Raw genomic sequence first — 21770 nt, forward strand, 5'->3', positions numbered from 1 at the left:
GTCTACAGCCTTTCCACCCTGAACAAACCCGATCCCATCTGATTTCGGAAGCTAAGCGGGGTCGGGCCTGGTTAGTACTTGGATGGGAGACCACCTTGGAAGACCAGGTGCTGTAGGTGTAAAAAATAAAGGATTGTAAGCTGACAAGGTCCTTGCAATACGTGAGGCCAATCAAAGGTTGCCTCGCCTAAAAAAAATCAAATAAAAATAAAAAATATGTACTAACAGCATCTCTAAGCTCTCAAGCATGTTTTTGCCTTTGTCACTAGCTTTCCCACTACCTGGCAAAGTGTTCTGAATTCCCCCAAAGTTCAACCTGCCCCAATTTATTCCAGAATGGCAGAGGAAATGGGCAATGCATGGCCTCATTATTGGGATGTACTCTCCCTAGATTCTGTGACCCAGTCTCTTAGATCGGTCTTTCACTGTGATCCAATACACACATATTAGGTTGAACCATATGAAATTACAGATACTTGACTATTTCTGACTTACAAGAATAGCAATTGATAATGCAGTTTAACACATACTCAGTATTTCCTATTCCATTTATTTTTAAAAAATGCTAGTCATGTGCTTTTGAACTTGGTTTAATTGAATTAATAGATGACCCACCGACAAGTATTTCTAAAAAGCTTTACTTCTTAACCCCAATATTGCACGGTACCCATAAGTGTATCACTTATGTATGACTTAACTATATATATTTACACATAAGTTCTGCATCCATTAATCCTAAAGCCAAATTTAGTATACATCTGTTCATTCTTTTCTTAGCTGTACACACACACACAATCAATGCCACTAAGACAGTCCGTTTATTTTCTCTTAAAACTCATTTGCCATTAAATAAAATGAGGTCTCAAATATGGAAAATGACCTTGTTATGTTCTTACTTTTAAGTTAAGGTAAACAAAAGGGCACATACACACTACTAAGGCCTGACATGCCCCTCTTTAATCACTGAATTGCAGAGAGGGAAGAGTATAACTCATATCTCCCCATTATTTCCTCCTCAGACTGAGCTGAATAAAATAATGTGGTTTGTCCTTCCTTCAATTCTATACCATTTCTCTATTTAATAAATAAGCAAAATAATCCCCTTACCCATCTGTCTCATCTCCTAGAGATGAATTTTGCTTCCTTTACAAAATAATAGCTTCAATTATAAATATCAAATAACTTAGAAGGATATGTCCAAAATAAATGTGTGGGAAAATTCTTCCTTAATATTCCTAATTCTGTAACTTGTAGCAAAATTAATCACATCTGCCTTAAAAATGGAAATTGCAGGACATGGTTACATAGTGTAGTGGTTAGCACAGCTCCTTTACACACAGAAGGTCCTGAGTTCATGCCCCAGTGGAGCCACAGTCCATGGTCTATGACCATGCCACCCTGAATAAGCCAGATGTCCAGTCTTGGAAGCCAAGCAGGGTTGGGCCTGGTTAGTACTTGGATGGGAGGCTACCTAGGAACACCAGATGCCATAGGCATAAATAAAAAAGATTTAAAAAAAAAATGTGAATTACAAAAAGTATGTTTCATAACAATTCTTGGACTTTTAAATTATTTCGCAAAGACCCCACAGGGTACAGGAAATTCAGAACTGCTTACAGGAAAATAACACTCCACACTGCAAATAATACATTCCTAACTTGTTTATATACTCTAATTACGATCCACTTTTTTCCAGCTAACCACTATATAGATCAGTTTCATTTTAAAACATATTACTACATCTAAGACGAACCTTTAAATCATCACCCAGGTAAGGATAATCCTGTAGATGTGTCCTTTGGTTCTTAAAAGTATTGGAGAATCATTAAAATCCTGAGAAATGTTTTACCTTAAACTCATTAGAGCACAATTTGGTATTCTGGCAGAGCCCTTACACTTCATACTACATAGAATTTTTATTTAAAAATAAGTTCAGTATGTAGGAGGCATGGTACTACACAGCTTAAACATATCTATCTCACTTAATCACCATAAGGTGCTTAACTCTTATCAGTTGTGAGGATGCCTCCCAGAATTGCTTGATTCCATATTGCTTTAAAAATACATTTCTAGGGGTAGGGCAAAGGTACTGGTATTTCTTAAGTTATCTCGGGATTCTAAAGCAAAAACACAATCCAGAATCACTATTAAGTCATTTTTAAAAGCAGCAGCAGCAGCAGCAGCAGCAGCATCCTAACTCAAAAATAACCCTCAGCAGCACAGCTGGCCCTCTCCAATAAACCGTAGCCCCCATAAAGACCTTGGAAAAACTTTCCAACAGACCTCATATCCTGGGATTCCACTGTTTGCTGATCCAAGTCTCCCATTTCCTCAAACTATTTTCACTTCTTCCCATCTTCCATTCAATCTCATCTCCTTTAGGTAGAATGTAATCTGATCATCAGATTAAAGTAATTTCCATGAAAACATGAACCAAAAAAAAAAGAGCCAAATAACTTGACACTATTTTTGAAAAGTAACACCTTTTGTTTTGGCCTGAAATAGCTTATATAACTATAAAGGATGCTTGAGAATAAAAATTCTCTCATTTCTCTATACAAAGTATTCACTTAGATCCTATTTGCTACTTCTAGGATATAAACATATGGCGTATTAATGTGAGGGCAGCCAGAAAGAATATAGGTAAATTGTTGGCAGTGTGATTCCTATCATTTGAATGTCCCCACCCAAGCCAAAAAAATTAACATGCCAATATTACTTCTAGTATTTTCAACAATTCATATTTTCAGTGATTTTTTAAAAAGTGCTCCATAATTTTCATAGAATATTTGTATCAAATTATGGGAAATAGGGCAACAATCAAACGTTCATTTAAGAACAGAAACAAGGGTCATCTTTAGTTATATACACTGACCCAAGTATCAATAAGCTACAACACACTATATTATTAAACGTATTTCCCTCTGGCTGTTTTAATTCTACCAAATGTTTTTCTACTATAAAAGAATTTAAAGTTTATCTTTCCTAACATAACAAAAACTCAAACATAATGTTAGCAAATTCCTCTGATTAAAAAACCCAATTCAAGACCCTTCCATGATAAAGTTCTCTGGCTTGAATTTCAATCTTAAGTATTTAGGACACAAAATTCCACTATTTAATTGTATCTAGAGCAACAAGAAAAATATACCTACCTGATTCCTTCTAAGAATTCTTGGGCAGTCTTCCCACAGTTTCATAATATAAATTACAGCACGTTGGTAGCAAAATAAAAGTTCAGTTGATTCAAGATTAACTCATATACCTAACAGCCAACAATTTACAGAATTCCTGCCGTCTCTGGGGAAGTTCATTCGTTATAGAAATGGAGAATGTAAAAAACCATAGACTATACAACGTAAGTAGAATGAATTAAGTGGATGACAAGGCGTGATAGCACATGGGGACTTGATCCAAAAAGGCTGCCTTGGTGGGTAGTGTGTGGGGGGGCAGGGATTGTTTCTTGAAAACCAATATAGAGAACTCAATTGACATCAACAGGCATCAGGACACCTAGTCTCTAGTCCGTGTTTTATAACCATCTAGCAATGTGACCAATAACCCTCTGGACCTGTTTCCTCATCTCTAAAATAGGCTAGAATTAAATCATCTTTACGCGTCTTTCCTGCTGTTATTGATTCTATAGCTGTGATATTTTCCCATATATTCGAAAAACTGTAGCACCTTGCACATTTATGGATGTAAGAACAGATACACATATGTATGTAAATAAACATTTCCTGTCCAACATCCTCAAATAAAGACTCTTATTTTATGTTAGGGAGTACTTACTAATCAAAGTGAAAGCTAGAATGGTTAAGAGATTTATCAGCAGAGCTAGCAAAATCATAACTTTTTCCTAGCTCTATGTACTAACCCACTGTCTGTAACCAGATAGTAGTTACAGAAAAGAATGTTTGGGAGTAAATCCCCACACTACAGCCCAATTTTTTCTCTAGTAAAGTCACATATTTGGAACTACCTAAGCTTTTAGAACATCTGTAGCTAGTCATTTATATGACTTCGTTACTTTGTTTTGCATTATTCTGTCTGAAAATGTAGCTTTATTTTTTCCTTGAAATATTACTTCTCACAGGCCTATTCATGTCATGTTTTTCCCTAAACTTCAACTTTCTATTTAATATTCCTCAGAATAAAGAAAACAGCTCATTTTAAACAAGAAGTTTATTTAAACAACAAGACGCTTGACTTGAAGGGAAAACTATCTAGGATTCATTTCTTTTAGAGTAATTTATCCCTACTTAAAGACAGATTGCCCTACATGTAACAGCTACGTACAAAAAAGTTATAAAATTGTCCTTGGTTTTACAATGATAAATGAAAAACATTAAAAGTCTCCAATTGAACAAGGTATGCAAGGATTTTTGTTGTTCTTTTTTTTTTTTTTTTTTTTTTTTTTTTTTTGTTAAACAGTGAGAGCAAAATAACTTACTGGAATATAAAGATAAGAGCTGAATGAGCATGCCACTAATGGAGAAAGGGGGTATTTTCACAGAACCAGTATTTTTCCCCATCCCATCTCCATTTGATGTCAATCAAAACATACCATTGGCCATTTAGTTAAAAAAAAAAAATGCAAATGCTTGTGCACATACATCAGTTACTTTATGTACAATAAAGGAATGGGGAAGGGGAAAATGAAAGAATAGAGAAAACTATACTGTAGTAGTCAGGATGTGGTGGAACCAAATTGCCGTTTTCTAATTGAGAATGTCTTCTTGGTCTAAAGGAACAGAGTTCTGGAGTAAAGTAGCAGGTTCCCTTTTTAGTAGACACCTCCTGTCTGCTGCTGGAACACATCAATTGTATCTTCATCCTCCATTTCCAACTAGCATACAAGAGAAAAAACGAATTGTTCTTTACTTTATACATCTCATCGCTTAATGTAGCATCAGACTTAGGTTTAAATTACTTTACATTTGGTCTTTTTATGAAGATTATAGAAAACTCAGGTTTTAAATAAAAAAAGCTGAACATAACTGAATTAAATAATCTCCTTTAATTATGGAAAATAATTAAAATGTATGTAAAGGATCTCATGCAATGTTGTTTAGATAAGCAAAATAGCGGAAATACGCTAAATATCAACAGAAACCTAAAGAAATGGGACACCAGTATATGAAATAACTGTAGCTGTTATTAATGAACAAGTAGATTTACAAGTGCAGAAGTGGAAATATCCATGGGATACTAGTATTAAGCTAAAAGCAAAAATGTTAAAACTAGACAGCATTTGTTTTTAAAAGTTTGTGTGTCTATATTATGAATTATATCCTTGTTATGCACAAGAGTGGTTACCTCTATGCAATAACAAATTAAGTTTGCAAGGTTTACTACCTGTACATTATTTGTAAACTAATCATGTTGACAGCAGGAAGGTTTTGGTACATTTGGCAACACTGTAAAGTAAATAAGCTTTGTAACAGTTTATTATGCTGATAATTACGCTTGAAAATTTATTTCTAAAAAAAAAAAAAAAAAAAGGTAATTTTGAAGATAAAATTTGGGGCACCTAGAGACAAGAAAGGCAATTGTTTCTAACAAAGTTCAAACATAGGGGTAAGGGCATTAAAGTATTAATGTCTCAACTCCCTTTTTCATAAAATGGAATAGCATTCAGTTATGAGAATTAAATGAGTCAAAGTAAGTATTTAACAGAATGATGGGCACATACTAATTATACTGCTATTAAAATTGGCTAAGATGTCTAATTTATCACAATTCTGCTATTTAAAAAATATTGAGAGAATAATTCTAAAACCAATCAATTTCATTCTAAAACTCAATTCTAAATACAATTCATTTGAAGACTTTATAATGCAGTTTGAAACAAATCCTCTTCACATTTTAATATTTGCAGCTAGCATGGCAGCAGACAAGCCTCAGAACTATTTTCTGGTGGTAGCAAAAGGCTTCAAAAGACAAAACACATTCTAATCATCAGAGGTTAGCACAATGGATTATTTTTATTCTTTTAAAACCATCAAAACAGACCTTCCGCCTATCTATCTAGTAAAATAAAACAACTGGAATGTTAAATTTTATAGTAAAATTTTAAGTGCCTTCAAAGGATAAGAGCTTTTTCTCTTTCACAGAGAATTCAGCTCCTCCTTGTGGCTACAGACAATAATTGCTTCTTAGAGACTCACCAACGGATATTCGAAATATTCTTCCCTCAAGTATAACTCATGTTTCAATTTTTGTTTCAATTTTTTTGAAGATTACCAACAAAACCACAATCTTGATGTGCTGCTTCACTAATACTGTGTTTAACACTTTCTAGTTCTTACGGCATGCTAAGACAAATTAAAAAATACCCAGGCTACAATTTAAATTTCTATCAAAATATTTTTCCAAAACTGTCTTAAATGGAACTTGAAAAGGTAAAAAAAGAAAAAAAAAGAAAGAGCATCTGCCATAGAAGACAGCCCAGTAAATCCCTCACAAAGTGACAGAACTGAAGTGTTATGTAAAGAGATTAAGGCTCAGATAGTCACCTTTTGTAGAAAGGAACTGGAAAACCACCTATTATCAAAAGCCCTCCCTCCTCTCAAACTAAGCTATCAAGAGTCTTGCTGTTAAGAGCCATTAGTTCCCTTTAGTTCACAAGTGTAGGTAAAATAATTCAGCAGGAGAGCTAAAATGGTCAGGATCAACAGCCAACTGGTAAGATCAAGAGCTGCAGCAACAAAAAAAAACGAAAACGTTCTGAAGAAACAGTTGTTTTAATTTTCTCCAAATAATGTTAGCAATAGGAAAAAAAAAAATGGATCAAAGTAACTAAATGACCTATTATCTTTACTAAGTGAGGACCAGTACTTGAAAACCACTGGCATTTCCTCAATCTATTCCTTTATTTTTTCTTTCTGTTCCCGTGTAGTCTTATAGGTTTGAACCCTGGTAAAGAACTATATTCCAATATCTTAAAGTTTACAAATTAATAAACAAAGCTGTTGAGAAAAATTACAAAAAACATCGACTTTTCTAGTTAGCACAAAGAGATTTTTACCTGTGCAGGTGTGTCTGTTTCATTGATTGGCTGCCCGTCAAATCGGAATCTGATCTGCCTCATTGACAAACCCTGGACAAAAGAGTTTAAAAGCAGTAAGAATGCAAAAAACAAAACTATATGCATATTTAGCCGTGAATATATTAAAAGACAGACCTAAATAAATGATCATCAATATGTTAACATTTCTATGTGGGTAAATAATTTGAGGTGACTTTCACTTTTTTAAAACCAATTTTCTTTGGAAAAATTTTTTTCAAGTGGTCTTCTTAAAAAAGCTGTATTGCCTTTGAGCCCATAGCTACTCCAAGCTTGACTAGATGAAACTTTGAATCAAACAGTGCATTTAGGTAAGATACTAAAAGGAAATTTAAAGTAATACACACAGCAACATTCCTCAGTGCATGTTAAATCACCAAATTAAAATATATATAATAATAACGAAAACTGGAAGTCATCTAAAAAGGTGCGATAATTAAAATAAAGCTCTGCCTAAATACCACCTTACCTTCATTTCTACCCGAATATTTCCTACCACCATGCATGCGTAAGCTATGCCTCAACCCAGCACAATGCTAAGCACACCCACAGGCATTCAAGTTCTTATCCTTGGGCAGTCTGGACATTTTCACCAAAGCACAAGGCAATAACTATCCAAAAGCCATCCATGAAGCCATAATCCACACCCATGAAATTCCTGGAATAGCTCAAAAGAAGCACCTGCTTTTCAATTTCCTTCTTAGTATTTACTCAAAGCTACATTTATTAGTCAACTTATTTTCTAAATAAGCTCCAGGAGAGGGAGAAATCTAAAATCTAGACTTTTGGTTACAGTGCATCCATGCACATAGTAGATGCTCATTAAGCACTGATGGAATAAAATGGATGAAAATATCCATCTAACTATGCTTCGCTTTCTTTTTTTATTTAAAATAAATCTAAAATTACTAAGATGGGGACTAACAAAAAGAAAAATTTTAAATTGTTACTAGAGTTTAGTTTCTAGAAATTTTTATATGCATTTAAGGAGATAAAAGAACCTAAACATACCTCTTCTGCAAAGTGGGTTCCAATGTTTTACTTAACCAAACATTATCTTCCTAACACAGGGGTGGGGGAAATAGGAAAGGAACAAAGCAGCAAAGCTGTTGGTAACTGCAGCCAAATGAAGACAAGATATGTTGTAAAAACAGCTTTCTAGGAAGCATCTTACAAAAGATCCTCTTCACTTCTGCATCATGTTTGAATTACAAACTATAATTAGTTACACAAACTCCATGCTTTGATATTTAAGAGAAAATTAAACTAAGTTCCTAAGACCAAAAAAATTCAAAGTGCTCAATAAACACGGAACACCTGTAACCCCTTAACATGGATTTGCTGTAACATGATCATATTGCTCGCCTTTAAAACTCTAGCCTTCAACACATACCACATCAGACTAGGCCTTGTCTTGAGGAATACAAACAATTCCCCATGAGGTGACATCCACAAACTTAATTCATTCCTCATGACTTTCAATTTTAATTTATGATTACACAAAGCAACCAAGAATTCGGTACCAAGCAGTAATTACGAAATATTATTTATCTGTAATCCATTGTAGAGTCCTTGCAGCACCTTGTAACAGGTTCTTTTTCCACTATATCCAGTGGTAGAAGGGTCGCAAGGGTCAATCGTTCAAAATATAAAGCAGGAAGGGCCCAGAACATAAGCATACTGTATTCCTTTACTACCATCTGTTTTTATGTTTTTCCTCATCAATTAAAAGCTTTTATTTTGCTAGAGATCAAAATTCCAACATTCAGAAAGCTTGGCTTTAAGATTCCATAAATCATGTAAATTAAAACCAGGAATTTACATTAAGCCAGTATTTGGGGTACTCTTCAGAAGAGTGGCATCAGATTATCTCTTTGGGCTCCATATTCTCATTCTACAAAAATGAACTGTACTAAACCAATGAATCTGTGCTCTCTGAAACCACATGAAATAGTCTGTTAGGGTAAATCCACACTAGAATGGAAATGTATGCTGTTAGCTGAAGGCTATGTGGCCGTAGGCAAACTCTAATTTCATGTTTGTGAAAAACTTATTTGCAAACCAACCTCACATTTTATAAGCATTTATTAAACGCATTCTATATATCAGCCACTGGTCTAGGACCTAAAAAAAACAGTGAAAAGGCCTGCTCATGGAGCTTACATTTTAGTGGAGACAAATATAGACAGTATCAATGAAAAAACCAAAGAGTGAGGAGAGGACTGAGTAACTGGAGCAGGAGCTCTGAATTATCCAGAGAAGTCTCCAAAGTAATAACTTATAAAGAGTACAATAAAACGATTGAGTGAGGGTTCAGCAATATCCAACAGATGTATGTGAGCCACATATTTAAAATTTTCTAGTTGCCACATTAAAGTTAAAAATGTTTTCATTCAGTACATTCGAAATACTATCATTTCAACATGTAATCGACATTTTAAACTGGCTATGTATCTTACACCTACAGCACATCTCAGTTTGGACTAGCCACATTTCAAATGGCAAAGTCACATGTTGCTTGTGGCTACTACATTGGACAGCACAGGTTTAGGTAGAGAACAGAATTTGCTGATGGCTTTTATATGAGTTAGGAGAATCTTTAAGGATGAACCCAAGGTTTTGACCTCAGAACTACATGTAGAATGGTGCTTTTTACTAAGTGAGGACACAAGAGTAAAAGATTTCTAGGAGTAAAGTTAAGAGTCTTCTTTTGCACGTTCAGTTTGAGATGCCTGTTAGACATCCACTGGAACTCCTCCTGAGATACGATGCCAAGTTAAGTTCATTAGAAAGTAACTGAGCATTCAATTAATTTTGACAGGAAATCTTTGATCAATTTCAATAGTCAAAAAAACTTCAGCTATGCAAATTAGATTGGATAAATATTTTAGCCTTTTGATAGCCTTAATCTACACTTAGAAGCAGAGAATCGGCCCAATTAGGTAATGCTTCAATTCCCTCTTCCTTAGAATGAGAAAGCATTTGAAACTTCAAAAGAGACTGTTTTACTCAAAAATCCAGGTTATTCCCAATTTAAAAGGAAAATAGGAATATCTATCCAAACTCTCCCTGAATCATACCTTCAAATCGTTTGTGCATTCCAAAAGACATTTTTTATGGATTACCAATGCTTCTTTTTTCTCTAGTGCAAATTAAAAGTGGCCCCAACAAGTTTAGTAAAATAAAACCTAATAACTGGGTCCAGGGGAGAGGGGGGAGTCAAGGAAAACTGTATTTACACTGCGTAACACACTAAAATAACATAGCAGGAAAACTAAAAACTCTTGACTAACTTGATCTTATAGGACAATCTCCCATAGGGATAATCTGGAACACAGAGGATGTGCTGTTTTTCTCTGGCACATAATATATAATGCCCCAGAACATGGTAGGCATCTGGTAAATAGCCAATAGAAAGCTCCTTTGGGCCCCTACAAGAAATATGGGCAGTCTTAAATATGACCATTTGGGATGGATAGGATATCAACCAATATGTATAGTAAAACGTTAATGGTTAAATCTAGGAGGTGGGCATATGGGTATTCAATGTTCGTTAAACTTATGTTTTCATAAATGTTGAAAAATATGACCATTTAACAGCTAAATCTAGTAGTAATTAAAATGAAGCAAGATTTACAGAGAACTTTTTGTTGAATACCACCAAACTAAGCACGAGTTTCTGTTTTAAGGTTTTGCCACATAAAAGTTCTACAAAATGATTAGCTTTAAAAATTTCCCTGTAACATGAAGGGGAACTACTACTGTTCAAATATAAAAGATGCCAGTGTAGAAAATCTTTAGTACAGTAAGTACATATTTACTACTTGTTAAGAGGATTTCACCAAGTCTTCAAGTACAAGTACATACTGAAGATCCTATCTTTTTAAGGAACTATAAAAAAATGAAGATAAGGAATTATAAGCACAGTATTCTTATTACATTATAAATTAGGCATAAAATAAAGCTCCGAACTCAAAATTTATACCTTCGGTTTTTCAAATGCCCTTATATCTCATAAAGGAAGCCCATGTTTCCGCCCAAATGCTATTTTACAAATTCTATAAACTTTTTTTATTTTGAGCCTATTTTTTAGGATACCTGGCAATGTAATTAAGTTGTTTTAGTCTAAAAGAATGACTTCCCTCAACTCTTACATATTGTACATTCAGGGCTGAACGAGAAAAATACTTCTGCCACATTATTGTTGGATTAACCAATCTAGGTACCAAAGCTTTTGTTATACTTGCAAAAGTCATTTTTAAAGTTATCTTTGTATTGTTACAGACAAAAGGAAGCTTCTTTGTCTTAAGAGTTTGAGTTTACATCCCAGCATCTGTTCACTTCTACTTCCTCTTCTTGATGCCTGTTTACTATCATTGGGTAAAATGCAAATGTCCCTATAATATAAAAAAGTTTATACACGGCTCAGGTTAAATTTCTTGACCTCTACTACTAGTGTAAGAAAAAAATATGATTTTACATGCTTCGGAAAATTGCAATGTCCTTAATCTCATATTTTATTTCCACATTGATTAAAATACCCAAAATAGTTTTGATACAAATTGTAAATAGATAAGAACCTGACAAGAAATTTTACCAAGTTCATTCTTATTTTCTTATTAAAGTAAAATTACATCCACTTGGGAGCAAACCATGAGTGTGAGTATAATTTAACACATTTGTGGCATAGGACTAGAAACATATAGTAACCAAATCATCCTGAGGGTTTTCATGAAGAATCAACATACCAAATATATAATAAATTTGATATGTCAAATATATGAGTGCATGTTCATTCTACCAAGCTATTGTAATATGCTAGTCTAGTTTCTATCCTTATGAAAATAAGGTTTGTTTTTTTATTTGAATAAGTTTTATTTAGTGAAAGTGCACATGTCAGTTCCTCACCTGTCGTTCACAATAGGCTTTCATTAGTTTACTAAGTGGTGTATGCCTCTTAATCTTAAACTGCACCACAGAACCATCCTGCCCCGCCACCTTCAAATTAATATGATCGTTGTTCTCAGTCTTGACTCCTTCCTGTTGAAAGAAAAATAAAAGTATAATTTGGAAAATGTGAAAAACAAACACCTTTTAGTAAAGCAGCTGCAGCCCAAGTTGCGTCAGAAATCAACAGGTTTCTCATCCTGAGAGCATACAGCTGTTTTCAGCCATTGAAATCAATCTGAAAGATGAGAAATCCTGGAGCAACAATATTACATAGCTGTCACAAACTGAAAACCTACTTGCAATACTCTATCAGTGGTAACGATTTTTAAAGATGGGTCCCACTCAATTTACTACCACGCTCTCCTGAATCTGAATTTTCTAAAGTGGCTTATTTTATGTCACTTACAAAATATATGGTCTCTAAAAACACTGAAAATAAGAATTCTTTCTCGTTTCAAAGTGCTCGAAATACATAATGCAAGAAAACCTCTAGATCTTGCAAGCCAAAAGTCACTACAATTCTCTTGCTAAAAAGTTACCAAACTCAGTTTGAGGACTTAAATCTCAAGCTACATTAACAAAACCTAATTGAGGAATATCCTCTGCTGCTCTGAGACAGCGGCAACAACTCAGAACCACTTTTAACGTCCGATTCTCGCAGTTTCATTTTTGTTTATTTTTAGTTAAGGGCTCTTATTCTCCCCTCCCCTTTGTTGTCATGGGTCAAACGCAGTTTATTCCAAATCTTCCTTGTGGATCTCGACCCGATTTGTAGTTCACCAAAATCCAATGTGGTAGGAATTCGGTGGCCCAAAATCACTTCAGGAAACGGGAGGGTGTCACCAAATTAAACCAGAAGAAAACCCCGTGTGCCAGGTAGCAGTGTGTGCCCTAGTCCTCACGGGAAAGAGCCTCAAAACCCGCGTTAAAAAGTTAAGCCTGGCAAGTCTTTCTGCTCGTACATGTGCCTCCAACTTCTCGACACCACATGGTCTCCACAGATTAAGGGCTCTCGCACCCAAGGAAAAGCCCCTGCCCATCCCCCCCACCCCCGGGCCGCTCAGACCACTGAAGTGAGAAATGCTCCCCCGGAATCCACAGCCCCGGCCCCTCGCGACGGCCCGACGTTCATCCGGCCGCCGGCCCATCCGCGGCCCATTGATTCGTTCCGAACCCGCGCCCGGCCGGCGCGGCCCCGGGCAGGGGCTCCCAGGTGCCCGCGGCTCCCATCCCTGAGGAAGGAAGTCCCGGACGGAGGGAACTCCCGCCACCGCGGAGGTGGCAACACCCGCCGCAGCTCCGCGCGGGGTCCGCGGAGGGTGGGGACACCGCGCGCCCTAACGCCCCTCCTCAAGCGCGCCCGGCCGGCCGAGCCCGAGAAGCCCCGCTCGCGGCCGGTTGGCCTGCGGGCGTCCCCGATCCGCCCGCCCAACTCGCGCCCGGCGCGCACTCCGAGGCGGCCGGGGGCGGGGGAAGGCAGCAGGGCCTCCTCCGGCGCGGGAGGGAGGAAGAGGGGAGGGAGGAAAATGGCGCGGAGCGCCCGGGCCTGAGCCGCGGCCAGCCCCGTGGGGGGCCCAGGAAGGCGCGGGGAGCCCGCGGCGGGCTCGGGCCGGACCCCGGCCCGCGCCGTGACCCTGGCCGCGCGGCGAGGCGAGGAGGCCGGCGCCAAGCTCACCTTGGGCTTTTCGTCGGCCATGGCGAGCGCCGGAGTCTCCTCAGCTGCCGCTTCACAAAAGAGGTACCAGGTCCGCACCGAACGAGCACACAAGCAGCACCAGGAGCGGCAGAAGAAGGAGGCGGCAGCGGTGGAGGAGGGAGAGGGCGCGCGCACGTCGTGCGCTCCCTCCCCCCACCCTGCGTGCGCGAGCACGAGCCGCCGGGGCTTCCTATTGGTTGCTGCCTCGCGGGAGCGCGCAACGCTTACATAACCACCCGTATCCCCCGCCCCGCGCTGCCCGAGCCTGGGCCCGGCGCCCGCCAGGCCGGCGGGAAGAGGCGCGGACACGCGCACCCGGCCCGCCGCGGGGACGCGCCTGCTCTGGGGCGGGGCTGTATTGTCCTCCTTCTGTGGTGGAGCTTAATCAAAATGGCTTCCAGCTGGTCCTCGGTGGGGACGAGGAGGCTTGAGGCCTAGACGTAAGACACAAGCCGGGGATGGCCGACTGACTGGACGAGGAAGGGGGAGCCTAAATCATAGCCCCAGCATGAGGTTCTGGGGAAAAAAACCTCTCGTTCGGTGACCCAAAAGCAGCTTTCCTCACTGTTAGAGGAACATCACACTTCCTCTCAGTCGGCCTCTCATCCTTTGAATTTTAAAGCTTCAGCCTCAACCCGCTTCGCTCCAGGCTCGTGCCTCAGTGCAGTGACTTCTAAGACCCTGCTGGTGATCCCATACTTTGACTAGCTGAGGAGAAATGTTCATCCTACAAACTCCTTATTCATCGCCTGGCTCCCAACCTCCAAGAGGAAACAGAATCCATTAGAACCACCCAATATCAAAAAGCTTCCAATCCAATCAATCATTTCCTTCTATCTGGTTAACATTTAGAAGTAGGTCCCTCCCGTTTTAAGGACAATCCTGACGTCTGTGCAGCGGATTGCTCCTGCTCCTCTGGGTAGGTTTTATTATTTCCTTTGTCCCTGTCTTGTCTTCCACTCCTCTCAGCATAGAAAAAGATGCTTTCAATTCTATTTTCCTCATAAGTTACCACCATATCTCTCCATTCTTGGCCAAATGTCTTGAAAAAAACGTCCACGCCAGCTGTCTCCACTCCCTCACCTCCCACTCACTCTCCAATCCACCGCAATCTGGTGCTGTCCCCGGAGCTCCACTAAAACTGCTCTCTACAAGGTCACCGCAGACTCTGCTGAATCCAGTATGCTTGCCAGTTCATCACTCCTCTTGAACTCCTTCCTTGTGACTTTGAACTGTGACTCTGATCTGTCCTTGATCCCTTGGCATTTTTTTCTTCCTCGGCCCTTCTCTTAATTGTTCCTTGGGTTTCATTTCATCCTCTTATCACTCTATTATCCTGGAATGATGTCACCACTTCCATTACCATCTATTTGTTAATGATTCTCACATCTATATTTCTAGTTCAGATCTTTCTCTGAGCTTCTAACCCGTAAGTCCAGCTGACATCTGAACATCTCCATTTGGATGTCCCAGAGGCACCTTAAACTGAGCATATCTCAACTAAAATTCCTAACTTTACCTTCCCCAACCTGCCCTGCCAGTCTGGTTCACTAAATGGCACATCATTACAACATTGCTCCAAGCCATAAAGCCAGGAGGCATCCTGACTTCTTCCTCTCATCCACATACTCCCCATGCGGTCAACCTCTAAGTCTCGCCTGTTCCACCTTCTTAATACCTACCAAATCTGTCTACTTTTCTTCAGCTTCTGTCCAGTCTCAGCTAGGCAGCATTTGCTGGGCTTTCAGGTCGGTCCTCCATGGGACAGAGGAGGCTTAAAGCCTTAGATGTAAGACATGCCAAGCAAGGCAGATCCATCAGGGGAGGCCGGGGAAATCTAAGTTCAGGTCAGTTCTCTCTAGGGCTACTGCAATAGCCTCCTAACTGGTCTTTTGTTTTAAGGTAAGTCCCACTGTGCCTGAATATTTAAGTGAATCAGAACCATCTAGGGAGCTCATTTAGATGCATATCCTTGGGCAGTGTGGCTCTGGGATCCCCCCTTTTTAACAAGCGTCCCTGGTTCTCCTTAAGCACACTAAAGTCTGAGAACCACAAACTGTTCTAAAATAAAAACAAAATAATTTTCTGCCACACCTTGGTTCAGTGGCAATCTTCTGCCTTATAGGATAAAGTCCGAATTTTTTTATAAGACCTACAAAGCCCTTCAAGAGCTAATCCAGGATAACCATTCTAACTCTTTCTCATCATTTCCTCCTGGAAGCCTCAGCCTCTTTGGTCATATTCAATTACTTGGGGTTGCTGCATGTGCCTGCCCTCTCTTAACTCTAAGCTTTTGTCCATCGTAGGTGCTCAAAGATTCACTGAATGCATAAATAGACACTATCACTATACGTAAGGTTCCGTGCTAGGCACTGGCCAGGCAAAGAAGAGCAGACAAAGTCCCTGACTCAAATAACATAATTTGATGGGGGTGGGGTTAAATAGAAAATACACAAGAAGTGAAAGGGGAAGAGAACCAACTGCCATGTGTCAGACACTGAATGGGGCTTTACTACTATTAATTTATTTTCTCCTTACACAAACCCTTCCAAGCAAGTCTATTTATTTGCTACTGAGGCTCAAAAGAGTTACAAAATCACCTTCGGGCAATGGAGGAATGCCTATAAAAAATAGTTAAGCAGATTCAAATTTGCGAACAATATATATTCCAATGGAAAACTGAAATTTTGTGAGCTGAGCCTAGGAAATCTATTAAACTCGCATTCTGAGAGTCTCATTCAGATTTTCAGGAAAAAAAAAATTGTGAAAAGACAGAAACTTCCCAACATTAAGTTTCCCATCCCCTTTAGGGGTAGGAAAGGGGTGGCTGTGTACCGGAAAAGGGTGCTCTAGAAAAAGGAAATGCAAGGAGTAGTACACACAGAAAAGGAGGGCAGTGATTTTCATGTGGAGATTCTGTGCCTCACAAAGCCTGTATTACTATTATCCCCATTTTACAGATGAAGAAAGTAAGACATACAGAGGTTGAGCAATTTGGTCACCCAGCTTAAAGTGGCACAGCCAATATCATACTGAACTCAGGATTTCTGACTCAGAGCCTGGCACTTAGTTACTGTAGGATTGCATACAGGCCCCCATGGAAGGCTGGAGAGAAAATATGCAGGAAAAAAAAAAAATCCTAGAATAGTGCCAGGAGCACCAATCAAGTTATTTTGACCTAAATTTTTGTTTGGTTGTCTCTCTCAGCAGAATGGAAGTTCCATGAAAGTAGAAACCTGTCTGTCTTATTTACAGTTTTTAACCCCAGCACTTTATATCAGTTCTTGGATCCAAATGGATGAGTAAAAGAGTAAATGAGGAGGGAGTTGTGTAGTGAGGAACAACTAGTAACTTGGAAATTGAGCAAGAAAGGCCTAATTCCTCTAGAAATCTAATCAAATATCAATACTGGTGTTAGAAGTGGAGGGTAAGAATAGGATGAACCATCCAGAATGTACTCCTCAGGATCAGATGCTAAAGAAAAAAACATTCCTAAAAGGTCCAGGAATATAAGAATCAGTCTGTTTAGAGCTTTAAATCCTCGTCGAAATCCCTGAGAAATACATTAACCGATTTTGTAACACAGACAACTAAATTGTTGTGTAGTTTATCAAATTTCCTTCAAGTTCTAATTCAAGTTAATTGAGTACCTGAGCTACCTCTGTGAATATTGCAGGAATACTGAATACTGAATTCCCAAATACAGCAGGAAATACAGAGGCAGAATGATGATAATGTAGAAACCTTCCAGTTTTTTATCCTTGGACCCAAGATGTCAGCAATCAAAGCCAAGAACCAGGTATATTGCACTTTAAATGAGTCAGCTGGGGTATAAAATGTAGGGAAATATTGTCCCACTTCACAATACCATACAGTCACTGAATCTTAATGTACATATCACACAAACATATTTAGAGAATGGTCCTGTAAGCTTCTCGAGGGCAGGTATTATCGTTTTTCGTCTTCATAGTCTCAGCAAATTACAAAGTCCGGAGAGCCAGGAATCAATAAGAGTTCATTGACTTATTGATGCAATAGTTACATAGCACTTGTCATGAGAATACTAAAAATGCCTAAATTGGGGGTTCCTGAATGCTTGTCAGTTCGGCAGCCTTTACGTTGGTATGACAATTTCAAGTTCTAACACCATTAATGCTCCAATCCTACTTCTCTGTCCATCACTAGATTCAAGTAGGGCCAGTGACTTGAGGCTGTTTCATAAAATGAATGTGAATTGGACAAACCTTGTATTTTGCAGTTGTGCCAAATATAGACAATATCTGCACTCTTCAAACTCTTGTGATTGATTACTCTCACCATGAGGTGGAGAAGACAGAGTTGGAAGGATGGTTCACAGAGGGTGGTCCCCTGGACAACATCAATTCCACTTAGATCTGTCAGAAGTACAAATACCCGAGCTGCACTCCAACCTACTGAATTAGAAGGTCTGGGGACAGAGCCCAGGAATCACTCAATTAAAGGTTTAACAAGCCCTCTAGATAATTCTGAAGTTCACTAAAGTTTGAGAACCATAGGGCTAGAGCAGCTTTTACTCCTCCGATAAGAAATTTGTCACATTTATAATTGTATTTCTCAACTTAAAGTCTTATGTGGCCTAGGACCATAAAGCAGTTTTTTACAAACATGGCTTTATTCATGTATGTGTAGAAATGTGTGTATCTATATATGTATTAAAAACATTGATTAGTAAAATATTTTTTAAATAAAAATTTTAATTCACTCATATTCCCATAACACAATTCCCTCAATTTTAATTTTTAATCTTTATCCACACATACATTTCTTGACATAATTGTAAAATACAAAATTTTTGGTTTATTCTTAAATTGAAAATTATATAAAAATGCTAAAAGGTAACGTTTCTGATTCTGAGTAATAATATTCATTCCTGCCAGTCTTCCTTTCTACATAAATATTGATATACCTTTTATTTTTTACAAAACTTTTAACAAAATTTTACTGAATGTTATCTTTATAAAATTTGCTACAGTTACCTTTTAATGATTGGATAAGCTTTTTTAGCTGTGAGACATTTATTTCCTTTTTTGGTGATTATTCAAAATGTCCCTCTTATTTCCTGGAAGTGTATGAGGACAAAAAGGTGAACATTTTAAAACTTGAAACTTTTCCATCTTTTTATGTCTTCATAGCTCTTTTATTTTTCATTTTTTTTTTTAGGCGAGGCAATCCTTGGTTGGCCTCACAGATTGCAAGGACCTTGTCAGCTTACAATCCCTTATTTTTTAATTTTTTATGTCTACAGCACTTGGTCTTCCTAGGCGGTCTCGCATCCAGGTACTAACAAGGCCTGACCCCGCTTAGCTTCTAAGATCAGATGGGACTGGGCTTGTTCAGGGTGGCATGGCCATAGACTTCATAGCTCTTTTAAATGGTGACTATAATATCTTATTGACATACTTACTGACATATTTACTTGTGTGTTCCTCTATTCTTTTGCAGTTGAACATGTAGGCCAGTAGTTCTTAAGAGGTGATTTTGCCCCCTAAGGGACATTGGGAACATCTAGAGATATTTTTGGTTGTCACAATCATTGAGGGATATTACTGGCATCGAGTGGAGAGAGGCTGGGGATCCCTGTAACCATCCTGTAATGCACAGAACACCTCTGACAGGCTCACAATGTCAATAGTGTGGGGATTGAGAAACTTTTGTTGTTGTTTTATACGTACGTATGTGTGTGTGTATATATATGTGTGTGTGTGTATATATATACACACACGTATAAATATGTCACCAAAATTCATAGAGATAAAAGTTTAAGAGAAGACTTACTGGGTCAAAATGCATAAATATTTCTATGGCTCTTGATAATGGGTTTCTACCTTGTTTTCCAATATTATGTCTCTTGAAATGATTATGTATTTACCTCTCTGCAGGCTAGGGAGCATTGGTTTGCATTAAATGCATCCACTTAGCAGTAAACACAGGGATGCATCTCTAGCACAGTTCCTCTGGTTTGATTTGAGACAATTCTAAGTTTGACTTTGGAGTGACTTAAAGTGACTTCTGGTTTGACTCTTGTGCAACAGGTATGGTTTTAGGAGATTTTTGATTCCAGAAATATTTTACTTTTTGTCTTCCCAGGATTCTGATATACTTCAAGTTGAAGTGTCTCCCGCATAACTGAAGGCTCTCCAAAGTAGATACAGGAATTCCAGAGTTAAGCAACCAATCTAGGTAGCAGAGGGGGAAGATAAGAGTAAAAGGAGAGGGAAAAGAGAGGGAGGGGAGGAGCTTGTGCAGAAGGTAAGAAAGATTTGTATGCTGATTGTTTTTCCAAATGTATTCCTTTAGGATTATCTGTTTAAAAAAGAAGATATATAAACTACTTCATTGAAACTCCTTTCTTGGACATCTGTTGAGAGGGACTAGAAGAAAAAGGTCTTTACATAAAATAATAGCTCTATTAGCTCTAGTTTTCCTTTCTTTTTCCGATTAATGAATATATTTGAATGGTTGTGTAAGGTTTCTGGCATATAGTGGTCTTAGACCAAAGAATATCTCCAGTACTTTTTTCTAATATCTATTTCTAGGTCAGTTTCGATACTTCTATTTATCTTCAAATGACATGTCAGTCTTAAAATATCGAGAAACTATTGTATTAAAATTTTCCAAGCTCCTTTGTTGTTCAAATTATTTTTTCTCAGGTCTCCTTTAGAGAAGCATGTTTTTTCTTTTTGGTCTTCCATCCTGTTATTTTTTCCGTTCCTTTTGCTCATCTTGTTCCCTGAAGGAAATCAGGCACAATTTCTATCAATGTCTTACTAAGCTTGACTTTAACTTCCTGCTGGTCAAAGAATTTTGAAAAGCCAGATATAACAGCCACTTTTCCAAAACTGACTTATTTGCTACTGTTTATTTTATTTTTGTAAAGTATCAGGCCTCATTTTACCCCCTGGAAAAGGGACATGAATATATCATTTCTCACACTTCACAGCCACACAATTGGTGTTGGAAACACTCAGATCAGTGACGCTGTGAAACATTTGGAAAATGCAGCAAAACATCGATTGTAGAAGTGTGGAATTTTGTACAGAGCTACATTAAGTTTCATCCTATGGATGGCTGTCTTAAGATTAGCGCGATTTGGATAAACCTGTGATAGCCACAGGACTTTCCTTCCTTTATTTAACAATTTGTACCTCAAAAGAACAAACTGTTGGGGTGACACGATTTTCCCAACCACTCCATCTCATTCCAACCAATTCAAATAGGTCGTTCAGAGTAATCTCAAGGGAAGAACCATTTCTGCGGGTAAAATACTGAAAATGTCTTTTCAGATTAATTTTTTTTTTCTGAATAAAAGCAGCAGCTACATTTTCAGGCACTGTTTTCTAAAACATTTTAAAATTTCAATTATCTTCAGTTAGTTAAAAAAGTGGTTTAATTGAGAATTTAGAACCAGTACTACTCTCTTCCTGGTGCGCGCACGTATTTGTAAACATGGCATTTACAAAATAACTCCCAAGTTACTGGAGCACGTTTGAATTTTCCATTAACGAGACCCAGGATTTCCTGTGTTTTTCTGTTTTTCTGTGGTGAGATAACAAACCAGTATTTGTGTTTAATTAAGCAAGCCCAGCTGTCCCGATTTCACAGTTGTTTCAGCTGCATCAATTTTGCCCGCGTGCTTCTTGAGCGTTTGGGGGTGGGAGTTGGCGGCGACTGCCCGCGTACAAAACCCCGGTGGGCCGACGGGGCCTGGGGAAGGGGAACCCTCGTTCCGGACACCGCTCAGAGGAGCGGCTGCAACGACGCTAACCTGCGGACCCAGAAGGGGCGAGGAAAACCAGAGCGGGCACGGGCCGGTGGCCGGCCCCGGCTCTCAGCCCAGACCGCCCACCCCAGGCCGCGCAACACGCAGCCGCACGGCCGGCGCTCCCGCCGCCTCCGGGGGCCTTCGCCCTGTCCGATGCGGGGCTGTCCGCGGTGGCGCCGCATCTGGCGGGAGGGTGACTCTGAGGGCAGGCCGCCCCGGACTCTGTTTTTCCTAACGTGTTGTCGAGGCCGGGA

At 38.8% G+C, this 21770-nt stretch overlaps 1 protein-coding gene, 1 non-coding gene and 1 pseudogene across 2 annotated transcripts; 1 reads left to right on the forward strand and 2 right to left on the reverse strand.

Annotated features, from left to right (window-relative positions):
* LOC118604601 lies at positions 1-119 on the forward strand. The gene has a single exon (XR_004951783.1). It is a non-coding gene; the product is annotated as a 5S ribosomal RNA (ribosomal RNA).
* Positions 120-4167: 4048 nt separating this feature from the next.
* On the reverse strand, positions 4168-21698 carry SUMO2 (small ubiquitin like modifier 2). Its single transcript, XM_016132513.2, has 6 exons — positions 21594-21698; positions 21355-21519; positions 13695-14084; positions 11978-12109; positions 7031-7102; positions 4168-4849 (listed from the first exon to the last, which is right to left on the reverse strand). The coding sequence occupies exons 1-6, from the start codon at positions 21696-21698 to the stop codon at positions 4787-4789; spliced, it is 927 nt and encodes a 308-aa protein (XP_015987999.1). The 3' UTR covers positions 4168-4786.
* LOC118604194 lies at positions 18991-19109 on the reverse strand (annotated as a pseudogene).
* Positions 21699-21770: the final 72 nt, after the last annotated feature.

The sequence above is a fragment of the Rousettus aegyptiacus genome, unplaced genomic scaffold, assembly GCF_014176215.1.
Source record: "Rousettus aegyptiacus isolate mRouAeg1 unplaced genomic scaffold, mRouAeg1.p scaffold_m13_p_6, whole genome shotgun sequence".
Taxonomy (NCBI): Eukaryota; Metazoa; Chordata; class Mammalia; order Chiroptera; family Pteropodidae; genus Rousettus; species Rousettus aegyptiacus.

Coding starts and splice junctions, on each gene's coding strand:
- SUMO2 (XM_016132513.2), bottom strand. CDS start 21,698: ATGCGGCGCCACCGCGGACAGCCCCGCATCGGACAGGGCGAAGGCCCC. Junction 14,085..21,354: donor TTGATGCAGCTGAAACAACT/GTGAAATCGGGA, acceptor GCTCCACCACAG/AAGGAGGACAATACAGCCCC. Junction 7,103..11,977: donor AAGCCTATTGTGAACGACAG/GTGAGGAACTGA, acceptor TCTTTTGTCCAG/GGTTTGTCAATGAGGCAGAT.